Source organism: Falco biarmicus, chromosome 6, assembly GCF_023638135.1.
Source record: "Falco biarmicus isolate bFalBia1 chromosome 6, bFalBia1.pri, whole genome shotgun sequence".
Lineage (NCBI taxonomy): Eukaryota > Metazoa > Chordata > Aves > Falconiformes > Falconidae > Falco > Falco biarmicus.
Window position 1 is genome coordinate 70,338,293 of NC_079293.1, and position 14,593 is coordinate 70,352,885.

The following is a 14,593-nucleotide window of genomic DNA, read 5'->3' on the forward strand; positions in this document are numbered from 1 at the left end:
AGAGGTGGATCTATCTCTCTATTGATGTATTTATACTTCCCACCCCTCAACCCTTTTCTGCAGACGTTGGACGGTTTCATATTTGTCGTGGCTCCGGATGGCAAGATCATGTACATCTCGGAGACTGCCTCGGTGCACCTGGGCTTGTCGCAGGTACGCGGGGGGGGGCGGTAGCCCCCGTGCCTGCCTTCCCCCCCCCCTCCCCGGCTGACAGCGGAGGTGCGTGCGGGGAGGATAAGCGGTGCCGGCCGCGAACCCCGAACCCTTCTCTGCCCTTCCTCGTCCTTCTCTCTCACAGGTAGAGCTGACCGGCAACAGCATTTACGAGTACATCCACCCCGCCGACCACGACGAGATGACGGCGGTGCTGACGGCCCACCAGCCCTACCACTCGCACTTTGTGCAGGGTAAAGTACACAGCCCGCCGCCCCCCGCCCCCCGCCGGGCCTGCGCGGCCGCGGAGAGAACCGCGTGGAGGGGACCGCGCAGAGGCGGTGGAGCCCGCGGCTCAACCCATCTCTGCCTGTCCCCCCTCCCAGAGTACGAGATCGAGAGGTCCTTCTTCCTGAGGATGAAGTGCGTCCTGGCCAAGAGGAACGCGGGCCTGACCTGCGGGGGCTACAAGGTGCGTGACCCCGCCCGGGACCCCCTGCGCCCCCGCCAGCCTTCCCGTGGCCCTGCTCCGGCAGCGCAGGCGCGCGGTGGGCTGGGGTGGCGAAAACGGGGACAGGGGTGGGGATGCGCCCTCTGCCCGCGGGGTCTGTCCCAGCCCGGTACCCTTTTTCATGTGGTTCAGAGCCAGAATTTCTGTCGGAGTTTCAGGTTAAAGAGCTCAAACCACAAAACTAAGCAATCGAGCTCCCTATGTTTTTTTTTTGTTTGTTTGTTTGACTTTGCTTTTTAAACTGAAGCTTGCACGACCACGGGCGTTCCCGAGGTGTCTGTGGGAGCTGTCAGGTGACACAATGGCAGCCCTGGGTTAATTTATTTCTTTATTGGGTAACTCGCCAGCTTCAGGGGTGGCTCTCCAAGTCAAAGGTTTTGCCCAGGTGTTTCACACGGTTCTGCTGAGGGCTCCTTGGTGAGGACAGCCCCTGCTCTCCTGCCTGCTCGCTGCTTTTGTGTCAGCTGCACAACAGCGAAGAGCCGTGGGGACCTATAACCCAAGGAGATGTTGTGCCACGACGTACACGAACATCTGCTGAACTTCCTCTAGGAAGAAACGCCCTAATAATAGAGAAAAAAGGATGGAAGTACATAAGCAGTCATCTGCGAGGATACATTTAGGAGACATACCTAAATCTACGTCCAAAGATACATTCTGGCTACGGATCGCGTCTGCTCTATCTATATAATAGACATATCTTACACATATGACATACGCACACATGTAAACTCTTTCTCTCACACGCATACACTCTTCATTACAAAGTTGTAACTGGCTTGGCACTTCCGCGTCTTTCCTTTTTAGAAGAATAATAAAAGCTTAGTTAGGAGGTGGTCCAAAAACCACTTAAGTCAGTGGAAAAAAAAAATCTCGTTGACTTTAATAGGCCTTAGATCAGTGCTGAACTCTTGTATGGAAAAAGCCCAAGCCCAACCCAAAGAGAAAAGCAGAAAACTCTCAGAGAGTGCTGTAGTGCCGGAGCGGTGGGGCGGGCAGCAGCTCCGGGGCACCCGGTGGCCCATCGGCACTGGCCGGGGCGGTGGGGGTATGGCCGGGACCCCCCAACGGGGCTGGGTGCCTGTCACAGCACGCCCTCCCCCCTGCTAGGCAGACCTCGAGCTTTCCTGTGTCTCCGGCAGGTCATTCACTGCAGCGGGTACCTGAAGATCCGCCAGTACAGCCTGGACATGTCCCCCTTCGACGGCTGCTACCAAAACGTTGGCTTGGTCGCCGTGGGCCACTCGCTGCCGCCCAGCGCCGTGACGGAGATCAAGCTCCACAGCAATATGTTCATGTTTCGGGCCAGCCTGGACATGAAGCTCATATTCTTAGATTCCAGGTAGAGCTGGCGTTATTTCCAAATCTATTTCACTAGTCCCTCCCTTATTCTCTCCCAGGCCTCCTCTCCTGTCCTCTCACATACTGCTGTTTGCTGCTTCTGTCTCTTGCAGGGTAGCTGAGCTAACAGGTTACGAGCCCCAGGACTTGATAGAGAAGACCCTTTACCACCACGTCCATGGCTGTGACACCTTCCACCTGCGGTGCGCGCATCACTTGTGTAAGGAGATGATGTTCTTGTAGAGACCTTGCCCCCCCCACCCCGCAGATGGACTTCGGGTTTGCTAGGATTTACCTCTAGGTCGGAACGGGAAAAACCAGCTTGCTGGAGGGGAGGATAAGCAAAATTTGCAGCAGGTTTTAGTGAAACAAGTCGTTAGAGACTGAACTCCGAGCTGGAGGCAGATGGAGGGGTTCGACTGTGAAAGGCTATTTTCTTCTCCTCAGCTCCCCGTTGTAGGACCAGAACTCCTCTGCGCAAACTTCAGGCTCTCAGTTCACATTCCAGTTAGGGAAAACCCCTTTTTTCTTGCTCCAAGAAGCCATGCCACTGAAATTCAAATACTTTTGTTCCACTTCCACCAAGTCTCACAAACCTTATCTGTGTATCTAATTCTGACCTCAGTAGTGAGCCCGATTCGGAGAGCTGTTCTTCATTCTATTTTGATATCATGATGACATTAATACGTGGATAGATGAATAAAAATGAAACTAACTTCCACAAAGTTTCCTTACAGAGACTGTAGCGAGAAATCTCCATGACGATATGTTGGGATGGGGGTAGGTGGTGGTGATGGGATGCACACACACACACACACGCACACGCGCACACACACACACACACACACACACACTCATCCTGCCCCACCAAATGTTCCTGAACAGCCTTTGACAAGGAGCGGCCCGAATCTCAGGGCTCCACCACCTTTGCCCGTGGATTTCGGTCCACGCCGCTTCCCAATGTGCTGCGCAGGGGGTCCCAGCGCCTCTCGCCGCCCACGGGGGTCTGGGGTGTGTGTGCGCCCCCTTCCCAGGGCCGATCCAAACGGAGGCGGGAGCCGTGCTGAGGCTCTCCCCGCTTTGTCCCCGCAGTGCTGGTGAAAGGGCAAGTGACCACCAAGTACTACCGCTTCCTGGCCAAGCACGGCGGCTGGGTGTGGGTGCAGAGCTACGCCACCATCGTGCACAACAGCCGTTCGTCCCGCCCGCACTGCATCGTCAGCGTCAACTACGTCCTCACGTAAGTCAGCCCGAGGGCCGCGCCACGCTGCGCGGGGCCGAGCGGGGCCGAGCCGGCGGCGGGCACCTGCCTGCGCGCCCCGCGCAGTGCCGCGCAGCGCTGCGGGCCGGGCCCGGCGGCCGCGCCTCCGCCTCCTCTCCCCCCTTCACGATCCCGGCTGCTGAGCCCCCGCGCTGCCGCTGACCAGGGCAGGCTCGCCAGGTCTGCTAGGAAACACACTGAACACTTTCATGTAGATGAAGGGTTTCCCGTCTGCCTGTTTCTTTCTCTTTCGAGAGGGGAAAAGATTTAGAGGTTTGTCACCCACATACTTTGCTGCCTACCACCCCCCACCCCCCCTTTTATTTTTTTTTTTCAGCTTAAATGCACCCGGCATTAACTAAAATTTAATGCAGCGTAAAAAAAAAAAAAAAAAAAAAAAAAAAAAGGTTTCCACGTACGGAGTTATTTATACTCAACAAACAGGACATCTGTTTTTCTTTTCAAAAATCTGGGGTTTGAAGTTCTTAATTTCATCCAGAGTCTCTATCAAAGCTCCGAGATTTCTTTTTTGTTCTTGGAGAACGATCCTTACAGTGAACCACAAAGCAAGTTGGTGACCAGAAGGGTCAGTTAAACTTTTTAAAAACCAAAATAAAATAGTTTTTTTTTTTTTTTTAAATATCAGTGACTGCTGAGATACCATATATCTCAACGCACTTCCTAGTATTTGGGGTTGTGTTCTAGCTATGCTGCTTAAACTGAAGCAGGGAGGCCCCGTGAAGGAAGGGACGCTCGCTCGGGCTGTTTGGAGGTGTTTATCGTTGGGATTGTCAGCATCTCCTGCAGGCACAGCGGCAGCTGCTGGCGGCCGCACTGATGCTTCGTTGGGACCGTAGGGCCGGTCGGGGCGGCGGTACCTGTAGATCCTAGGGGCTGAATATTCCTCTGTTCCGCTGCTCATTTCATATTCCGGAGGCAAATGTAGGTGTTGGGAACGTCTGAGAGGTACGACCCTCCGCTCTTCTAGAACTGCAGCATCGCGGTTTTGCCGTTGCGGGTTTCGCCCATGTGCAAGTGGCAAGTGGTTTGGTAGCCGAAATTAAGACGTGCTTCCCAGAATCAAGTGGCTCGGTACGGAGGGAACGGCTCTGGCCATGTGTACAGGCGCGGCTGGTGGGGTGGGGAAGGAGCTGGGGATCACGGCACCTAGGATGTAGTCACGTAGGTACGCAAGGTGGTAACTGGCATCGTGCTTCTAGCTGGGCAGAATGGGGTTATGGCGCCTGCATGAAAAGGCATACATTTGGGTCAGTACGCTGGTGTAGGGGGTAAACCATGAGACCCTTTAAAAGAAAACCCTTTTTATTCGCTTTAAAAAGGGACAGGGGGCGCGGCGGTGCGAATAGTCTGGCGTTCACCCAGCAAGGATGCAGATCAGCGGAGGCACCATCACCTCTGTCCCAGCCGTTCCGCACGTTTGTGTGTCCATCTCCCCTATACCAGCACCTCTCTGTATTTCTCACGTTGTCAATTAAGTCCAAGTACTTACCTTAGGTGAAGGGGGAACTGCAAAGACAGAAGTCAGTGTATCATAACGCTAAGAAACAAGGAACCCAAAGGCAACTAGCATGCTAGAGTGGTTTTGTACCAGAAAGGCTACATGTTTTCCTATGAGCACCTGAGATTATCGGTCGTTTCCCCCTCCTTTAATCCTCAATGCATGACAATCAATCACGGAACTCTACCTCAAATGACCCGAGTGGAAATGAAACATCCCAGCGGTTCAGCTTAAAGTCAGCTGGGGATCCGGCTTGATCTGTCCCCTTCTTGCCGGGGTGACCACCACGGCACCAGCCTTTCAGACTGGCACAACAAAGCCAGCAGGGAGTACCCTGGTCCCCTGGGGGCCGGTCAGACAAACCCTTCGGAGCTGCTTCCCAGCAGCGGGACCGGTTACACCACCTGCCGCCCTAGCCCACTTGCCTGCACACCAGTGCCGCGTTCACCACCAGTGCAGCCCAGCCCAGGGTGGCTACCAGCGGCTCGGAGGGGCCGGGGCCACCGCAGTCAGCTTGTTCGCAGTCCTTGTTTGCGCCCCCGCAGCCGCTGCTCGGCCGCGCCTCCATCCGCCCGCCCCGGGCAGCCCTTGCGCGCCCCGCCGGCATTTCCCCGCCGCCTGGCGCTGGCCGTGGGGGGGCCCAGCGCTCACAGCCTCCCCCACCCCCCTAAAAAAACCCCAAACAAACCCCCAAACCCCAACCGACAAGCAGCGCTGCAGGCGAGACGGCTTCCCCGGTTACAAGGTTATATTTAAACCCGTTTTCCGCCAGGCTGACATGTAGGAGAACTCCAGTTCTTTCAAGATTTCCCTTGGAGAATGAGCTTACACCGCGGCCCGACTCCGTCGCACTCGGTGTAAGGCTCCCCTTGCTCTCTTAGCTTAATTGCTTCGAGTGGGGAGGACGGCAAGAGGGCAGAGAGGGAGCCAGGCTAGCCAAAATGTGGATGCTGAATGCTGGGAGGTTCATCGTTGGTTGCGGCAGCTGCCATGTGCTGCCAGGGGCTGCAATGCAGGCACCACGACTGCTTTAAAATCTAGTTTTGGTATGCTTGGGTCCTCGAGGTCTCATCAATCCTGCCTGGCTTTCCATTAGAGTGTTGCAGAGGAAGGGATTGCATCCTGCTTGCTTCTGCGGCAGGGCTGCCACTGCTGAAATTGCTGCCCTGCATGCAGGCCACAAGCGTAGCTTCCACTGCAGTATTATTATTACTGTTATTATTATTATCATCATTACCCTATGGCTAACCTGCCTTTTGGAAAAATACATGAGAAAAACAGGCTGCACCATGTGCTGGGGGCTGTAAGCAGCAAAAGGGCTGGCTTTTAAAAAAGTGAGTTGTAGCCAGCCTCTGAAATGGGTAACCTGAGGGGGAGGGGAGCTGCTGGGGAAAGGTTCCTTGTGGGAGAGTCGGGCAGGATGGATGCTGAACTCATACCTAGCTATGGCTTAATTGCCTTAAGGAGTTATTCAGAGTCAACATTTTATCACTCAAATGAGGAAGGTAGGTGGTGAAAATACAGGGTAAAAATGAGAGGTTACGAGGATTTGGTGTTTTCCTCTGTATGGAGCAGACCCCATCCAAGGAGTGCTGAGTAAAAGTCCTGTAGCACTCAACATTTGCAAGTGTTTAATGGACTTTGTTTCGGTGCAAATCCTATAGCTACTGCAGTTCCTTAAGGATGACATTGGATTATTCCAGTAAACCTGGAACAGCTGACGTGTGTATATGTATGTGCACTTTACCCACCCAGCAGTGGGTGCATGGCAGAGCCACTTGTGCAGATGCAACCCCTGGCAGAGGCACTGGTTTGCCCGCTGCAGCCTGTGTCATGTTATAAACCCAGAGAGGGAAAACCTGCTTACGAAAGAAGAAGACAAACCTTTGCATATTGATTCTTGTGTATGGATATAGAAGAGAAAGCAAAAGAGGTGCAAACTAGTGGTTTTGCAATAACAGTCGTGTTTGGGATCGCAGAATGGAGCTTGAAAGGTGGGATGCCTCTTGCTGAAGATTCCTTTGAAAATAGGTGATAGTCTTTTTCACCCAAATGGGGTGAAAATAGCAAAAGGGATTGTGAGCTTTGGAAGGTATGGTGCAGGTTTTTGACCTGCTGGGTCCCTGGTCCCCTTGCACAGTACTTCTTCACTCAGGGAAAGCCCTAGGAGTTTTTTTAGTTTGCTCATGGGATAAGGAGCTTTTTCTCACTATTGAGAGGAACCTGAGTGCTCTGATATTTTGGAAAGGCATGGATACTGAGGGGTGTAAGTGCCAAACTGGTCTGTAGGACTAGTTTCAGTGCAGGCTGAGAGGAAGAGCAAGAATCTCTTACCTTGTAGCTTCCCAACTGCCCTGGGTGGTATAGATAATGAAAACAGAAAAAATGAGAATGGGTTTATGCAGAAAGGACTCTCCCCTCCCCTGCCCCCCCCCCCCACCCCCCCCCCCCCCCCCAGCTATGAAAATAAAAAAGGGGTAATTTCCAACTTCAGTAAGTCCCAAGCTTTGAAAAAGTGAGTTCTAGGCTTGAGGACAAATGTTTGTAATAAGCATACATGCTGAACTAAATAGGTATGGTGGCAAGGGCATTTTAGCAACAAGAGGAAAGGTTATTTTCTATGTAACAGCAGTGTGTCAAAAATTAATGTAAATGACCTTTAAGGACTCCAGCTTTAAAGCACACGTATTTGCTCTTCTTTGTATTCTGCTTGGCATATGTGAGTACAGACACAGAATATTTGTTTCTTATTTGTTCTGTACACACAGTTGCCATATCATTGATTATTAGCTGTGCATGTTTATCACATAAAGGGACTCAAGTATGAGTCAATTAGTAGAGAACGCAACTGCTGAAGTTAAGTTTATATTTAGATCGCAAACAAACTCCCTTTAAACAAATGAGTAACACAAAGGGCAAATCTTTTGACTTTTTGAGCGTGAGCAAATATTATAATAATTTGTCTCCAGAGAAAGCTAAGGAAGTTTTCCTATATACGTTTCATTGTCCTTTAGCATTTAAAAGAATAGCAGTAGCAGTAACATACACAGATAACATGGATTAGGTACCTAATTGTGACTAATCTCTGTTCTGATGATATAGTACATCTATGATATAGTTCCATCTGACCTCTTTACATTGCATTATGTAACTGGCTGATTAGAAGCACAAATTAAATGCAATTTGTTTGAAAGATTATTTTACAAACAACTGCCATATTGATGAATGTTTTACTTAATGATGCAGTAAATGCAATTTAGAATAAATTAACCATTAATTGTATCTACACACTTAATCTTTAAATTATTATTACTATTTATAGCTTTGTGTACTACCAGATTTAAAATGATTGTATGAGCAATGTGGTGTCATTATGTGTAATGACTCAGACTTTGAAAACAATCCTTCCCAGCATATTAAGTGGGCTTTAGGGCAATTTGTGTTTCAGGTGGAAATAAACCTCTCCCCATATTTTTTGACAGTTACAATGAAATATTTTCATAGCTTTTCATAGGAATCCTCTTTTTGGCCTGTCTCTGGGACATCAGGTCTCACCTTCTTGTCTTCCTAGTCAATGGGAGAATCCACAAACTGTATGTCCACACCTGCAGGCCTACCTTAAGTGTTTTTCTCAAATTGACCTATCTGGAATTGCCACAGGGTCTTCTCATTAGACAAAGGCAGATGCATGTTCTCTTGTATCTCCCAAGTGTGTGATGGAGTATGTGGCATAATGAAGACACTGGGAAAGTTATTACTCGCAGAAGTAATCCTACTACACCCTTTTTCATATCGTTAGTGGAACCAGTTGTATGAGTAAGCTTAGCCATCTAACATTAATTCTCGACATTAGGCTTAGTGGCTTTAACTGAATAATGTATTCTTTCTTAAATAGTTGTAAACAGCAGAAATAAATTTGAGCTGCTACTTTTCCTTTATATTTCTCAGCATTAATGGGAATTTTGCCACTTGCTTAATTGTGCACAGAACTGGGTCCCAATTTATCTGTTCAATCTGCAATGTACTTTTCCTAAGACTGGAAAACCTACCATCACTCACATGATTGAATTAGCAATGTAAATATATCAAGGAATTGTTTTAATAAATCAAAGTGCTTGGGAAGCATATGCCTCAAAGGAAAAAAGTATAAAAGGATTCTTCTTGAACTACTCAGTGCAGCATTCTGTTTGTTTGCCATTAGTTTTTATTACAGACTTGTCTCCCTGGAACATTGTTTATATATATCTTGCAAATAAGAGACAGGCTTTTCCAGGTGTCCACAATACGTTTCTGCAGTTCTTCTTTGTTCATGTAGGGGCTTTCTTAGCTACCATTTGTTTAATTCACTCCAAATTTCTATGCTTGTATTTCAACCAGGTGACTGTAATGGCCAAGGCACTAAAACTGGGGGCCAGAGTCTACAGTCACTGCTCGCATGAAGAAAGTTTTATTTGCTAAAGTAAGGATTAAAGGACTGCAGCTCAGATCCACAGAAAAGCAGTCATTAGTTTAAATGCATGCATACTGATAGTCTCACACAGCATGAAATTCAGGATTGCAAGTAAGTGTCTCTATTCCAAGAAAGAAAAGCGACTTCAAATGCTTTCCACTTCATCCTTTTCCCATTCGGCATACCAGCTGTTCCAGACCTTTGGAAACTCCCTCCTCCCAAACACTGAGTTACAGATCTTGTAAAATGATTGTCTGGGGCTGAGACACATTCAGCAAGGGCAATGGCTGGAGTAATTACTATCTCCAGCTGTCTGCCTCACTCCACTGATGAAAGGTACAGGGCCTGCTCCAGGGTTTCTTACTCCTAAAATGCCACAGTTTATGGCTTAAGGTAAGCTGCCGCAGATTTCACTTTACATGGAAGCATTGGTCTGTACACTGTAGCACAGCTGTTATTGCTAGAGAGGTTGTTCACACTTTATTCTTACTCTGCCCTTCCGCACTCTGAATGGCATCAATGAGGTTTGTGAACACCAATACAGCAGCTGAGAGCTTCAGTCCTGTGGGGATCAGCGCCAGTGGTCCTCCCACACAGCAGACCAGGGGAGACCATAGGCCATGGAGCTCAGGGTTATGTTCATTGCTCTGTGAGAGTTCAGAGACCTGGAAAGAAGTAAGGTGGTTGGAAGAGCATCTGCTGGTTTTACCACATGGCATTTATATCTTGTCTATGGGTTGTGTCAGTGGCTGTGCAGCAGAGGCAGGCCAAGCCACTGAACTGCTGCCTAAGGATTCACCTCCATGCTATCACTGCCTTGATACTCTGCACAAAACTTGATGCAGAACTGGCTCCTGCTCTCATAACAGCAACAGTGTGTTCCTTAAGCAGGTTTACAGTTTTACTAGCTTGGCTTCTGTTTCCTTAATCTGTTGCATGTTTGCTCTTTTTGCTCTGTGCTGCATCTCAGTACTCTTGTGGCTCCCGTGTTGTTTCACTGTAATTATCATGAGATACAACAGGTGTGGTAAGTTACCAAACTACTTCTGAAGTAAGCACTTCTCTTTATGTTATGGTGGTTTTGCTAGTTTTTATTCGTATACACACAAATGTGGCATTTCGACATGGCCTAAATTAAGTGTTAACAAATAAATCTCCTTTGTCCATTCAACAGTGGCAAGTATCTGTTTAAAATCTAATTCGCCTTCCCTCACCTCTCTTTTGTACTTTACAGCATGGGCTAGGCTCCAGCACACATGTTCGTACTCAGTAGGTTACTTCAGAGGCAGCCCCTTTCACTTTGATGACACTATTTATGGAGGCAGGCATTGCTCTGTGTGAACAAGGGTATAGTGCCTGAGCCTTCTGAAGGCTTGGGATGGCTGAAGTCTGGAGTCAATCACATGATCTTGAACACAGTTAGACAATTTATTCCTGTTGTTGTCTTTTGTTATCATCCACTTAGTGCAATTAAATTGCAGAAGTCCTGATTTACTAAAGCACTTGAGCACATGGCAGGCTCTAAAAGTGCTTAGACATAACTTTTAGTACATGATTATATCCTAGTGAATTCGGTTTTGAAATAAAAGGAAAGCCTTAGGCACACGCTTAGAAATAAGAATATTCCTTGGTGTTGCCATAATAGAGATGACTTGAAGGACGTGTTTGTTACTGTGTTGAATTGGGACCTAATAAAGAACAGCCGTAGTTTTTCAGCTACAAACCACTGTGTATAAATCTTGGGGACAGCAATGCTGAAAATAACAGCTATTATCTGCTGAAGTTTCAGTCCAGCTATGGAAACTCAAATGCCTGGCTAACTAAAGTTTGGACATATCCCTAGCATTGTGTGGATATTTTGACATAACCTAGAGTGAAGATCCTTAAACATCCAATATTCAATGTTCTTACATCTGTGCTGTCGGTTAGGAAGTGAACACGCACAGTCTGCCCTGAAGGCAGCCTGTTCCCAAGTAGCCTGTGGCTTCGATCATCTCTGTACTATGTTTGGCAGCTGGTAGCCTGGGCTGTTGCTGTAGAAAACTCTCTTTCCCTGACTTAGTTGTTGGTTAACTGAAACCCACCCAAAGGCATTGCACGCAATTTTTCTCTTGCTGTTTCCAAAGACTGTTTTGTACCCACAACAAAATCATAATCTTCAATGACTGCTTCACAAGGCATATCCCAGTAGAGTATTTGCCCAAATAAAGGCCGGATTTGGTAAATAGCTTGATAGCATCCTCCCATTTGCAGCCAAAATGCTGAAAATAATTCTCTTGATCCTAAGCTGCTAGTAGGAGAGAGAGTTACAGAAAAAGTGCCATCTTCTGAAAGATGATCAGCCTCCTTAGTGCTTTCTAGTCCATGAAAACCACCAAGAGGCGTGGGAGCATGGCTTCAGTCCAAAGAAAACTGCATGTCTGTGTGACTACAACTGTGTAACTTAACATGGGAATATGCAGTTAGGGCTTCCATGATGATATCTAGTGGGTTCAAGAAAGCAATAGGAGAGAAGGTGCACAGCACCGTTTGCACAGGTGAGCTACTCCGGTGTTGCTGTGTATGGGCTACAGAAGTGGTCACCATAAGCACAGTAAACCTCACACATTATGATATACTAAACTTGTTGCACAAACCAAATCAAATGTTCAGTTACTTCAGCTGCAGATGAGCTGTAGTGTCGGTCCAAGGACAGCTGTAGGTTGTCAGTGGAGTTGATCTGCCTATATGCTTTGGACATTTTTATGAGAACATGCAGCAGCCTGATCAGAGACACTTGTAGGCATCCAAAACCCCTTGATAAATGTGCACATGAAGCAGTGAAAACAGAGTGGCTAAGGCCTCTGCTTGTCCTAGTCAAAGCAAGGACCAAGAGGGCAAAGGTACTAGTCAGATGATAGATTTAAATTTCTAAAGAAGATTTTAGCTTGATGTTCCTGTGTTTTATTAAATGATTTTTATTTATTTGTTGAGAAACTTTAGACACACCTAGTAAGTATTTCACTATCTACAACCATTGAACCCACTGGAGACTTATTCTTCAGTTTCATAAGCTGGATTTTAACATGGGCATGCATTTCTGGGACTGTGTATGTTAATGCTGAGTTCTTGTTAGGAGTATTGTCAAAAAGCATTAACTACTATTAAAAAAGTCTCCTGAATTTGATAGAAGGCATGGGGTCAGCAGTAGTTGTGCCATATATGGTGGTTTAACTTATTCCGTGGCCCAGAGGGTCTAGGTAGTCAAGCAGGTTATCTTGTATCAATTTTAGCATTTAATGGACCCACTTAACCAATATAACCATGTATAATGTATACTTTCAGGAGACAGAATCAGTGATTACCAGGAAAGTATCAAATAAAATGGAATATTATGGGCTATCTTATAGCCTCATGATACTGGCTTTTCTTGCTATTTGTTTCCTGTTTTATCAACATCAACTCTTTATACATTGTATGTCTATTAAAGCTGGATCATCAAGCCTGAGTCTGATATGAACAGAGCCTTAGACACAAGTGGCAAGTAATGTTAGTGAGATTTGGCTGCAGTAGTGGTTTGGCTATGCGTGGGAAGGAGTTAAAAGGCAGTCTAACTCAGGTAAAAATAATGAAATGAGAAAACAGGTATATTAATTTGTTAAAAAGTCAAAAAGCCCTTCTCCTCACATGCCAAGGATGACGTGCAAGTCCTTGCCTGTCTTCCTCCCCTTACCTACTCTAAAACTTAAGCCAAACAAGGTTCAGTTGAAAAGCATTTAGTAAGATGTCATGGTTGCTTGCTTTGTGGGCAGGTAATGGCCCACAATGGCCCTCAGGGGCAAAGTGCTGTCCCTTGGCCAAAGCTGAGGAACTCTGGACGGGTGAATGGGAAAGACTTTCATTGTAGAAAAATCTTCCTTCTTCTGAGGAAGGTGAAAGTCTTATCTCAAGAAAGTACTAATCTGATGAAAGCGATCTATTGCAGATGGGACCTCTTCAACAGATGGAGTTCATGAATCCTTTTGGATTTAACATGCCTCTTCACTATGGGGTGCAGCTGACCACAAAAAGTAGGCTGGAATGATGGACAAGTATGTTATGAGGCATGCAGATAGGAAATTTCCCAAGGACGAACAAACAGAATAAACAGCAAACCACTTTCCAAGCACATAATTTTGCTCAAATAAACTATGGCAAGATCACAGAAGCTTGTTCAGAAAGTCATTGCAGAAAAGCTAATTTTTTGAAGTGTTCACCTTAGGATCTTAGGAAAGTTTCACAAGAAAAGATTTAATTATGGGGAACACAGAGGAGTTGATAAAATATGAAATATTAATAGATTAATTTTTACAGTAAATTATGACAGCAAATTGTTAGGACTAAGTCTTTACTGCACAGTTTCAAAGGAACTGAAGTATGAAATTGTTTAACTGCTGTGGTAGAGAGTGTAACGTAAGAACAGCTATAAGGGATCAGGCACATACTGGTGGCGGTCATGGCAAATACTTTGGAAAGAGTTTAAAAATAGGACAAGCATGCAATAATGCTTCCCCAGCACTTTGTCCCAATCTTCAAGAAGTTCAAATGACTTCCTAGAAAGAGGTGAGATCTTTGAGTGTATTAGCTGTCAGTGTTTTGGTTTTTTTTTTTTCCATAAATTTATCTCCTTACCTTTGAAACCATGTGAGCCTTTGCCAAGCTGAAGTAAATGTGGTAAGAAAGTTCTCCTTTTGTTGTGAACGTGCCACCTTTTTATTCCTTTCATAGCCCTTACTTCTTGCATTAGAAGGAAAAGTGAAAAACTGCTTCCCACTCATTTTCTCTATGTTGCTTTTAATTTACAGATCTTATTTTCTTCTCCCAGGCACCTCTTCTTCAGTCTGAGGAGTCTTTTTAATTGTTCCTCATAGAAAGCCTGTTCCAAGCCCACCATCCTTGCTGTCCCACTCTGAGCTTTTTCAGGTTTTCAGATGGGACAGTCAGAGTATGCAGTATTTGAGGTGTCAGTGCATGACAGGTATAAACCTCATTTTTATAATCCTCATTTACTACATAGTCATGCATTTTCTTACACACAGGGCAGTCTGTGTTATCAGTGACCTCTCTGCAATGTGATGAATCTTTCTTTTGTGAAACTTCTCAGTGTAAGTGAAGAAACATATACCTTAGAGGATTCTTCACTAAAACAGGGTTTAAGGCTACTAGTTTTAGAAAGAAAAATCTGAAACTAGCTTTTAAAGACCATACTTAAGCTCCATAGAGGAGACTCTTATATACATCCCTAGTAACTTGGAGTCCCTAGCTACATAATTGTCTTTTGTGGCTTCTAAACACCCAGAAAGAGGACTTTTACCCATTTTTGTGTCAACTTTTCAGCTG

At 46.5% G+C, this 14,593-nt stretch overlaps 1 protein-coding gene across 1 annotated transcript in view; it reads left to right on the forward strand.

The window, feature by feature from the left end:
- The window catches only part of SIM1 (SIM bHLH transcription factor 1), a 48,752-nt gene that overhangs the window by 11,971 nt on the left and 22,188 nt on the right, over positions 1-14,593 (forward strand). The window contains exons 3-8 of the mRNA XM_056344026.1: positions 64-153; positions 299-407; positions 540-625; positions 1,807-2,006; positions 2,119-2,225; positions 3,098-3,245. Of these exons, the coding sequence (XP_056200001.1) occupies positions 64-153; positions 299-407; positions 540-625; positions 1,807-2,006; positions 2,119-2,225; positions 3,098-3,245 (740 nt within the window). The remainder of the gene's footprint in view (positions 1-63; positions 154-298; positions 408-539; positions 626-1,806; positions 2,007-2,118; positions 2,226-3,097; positions 3,246-14,593) is intronic.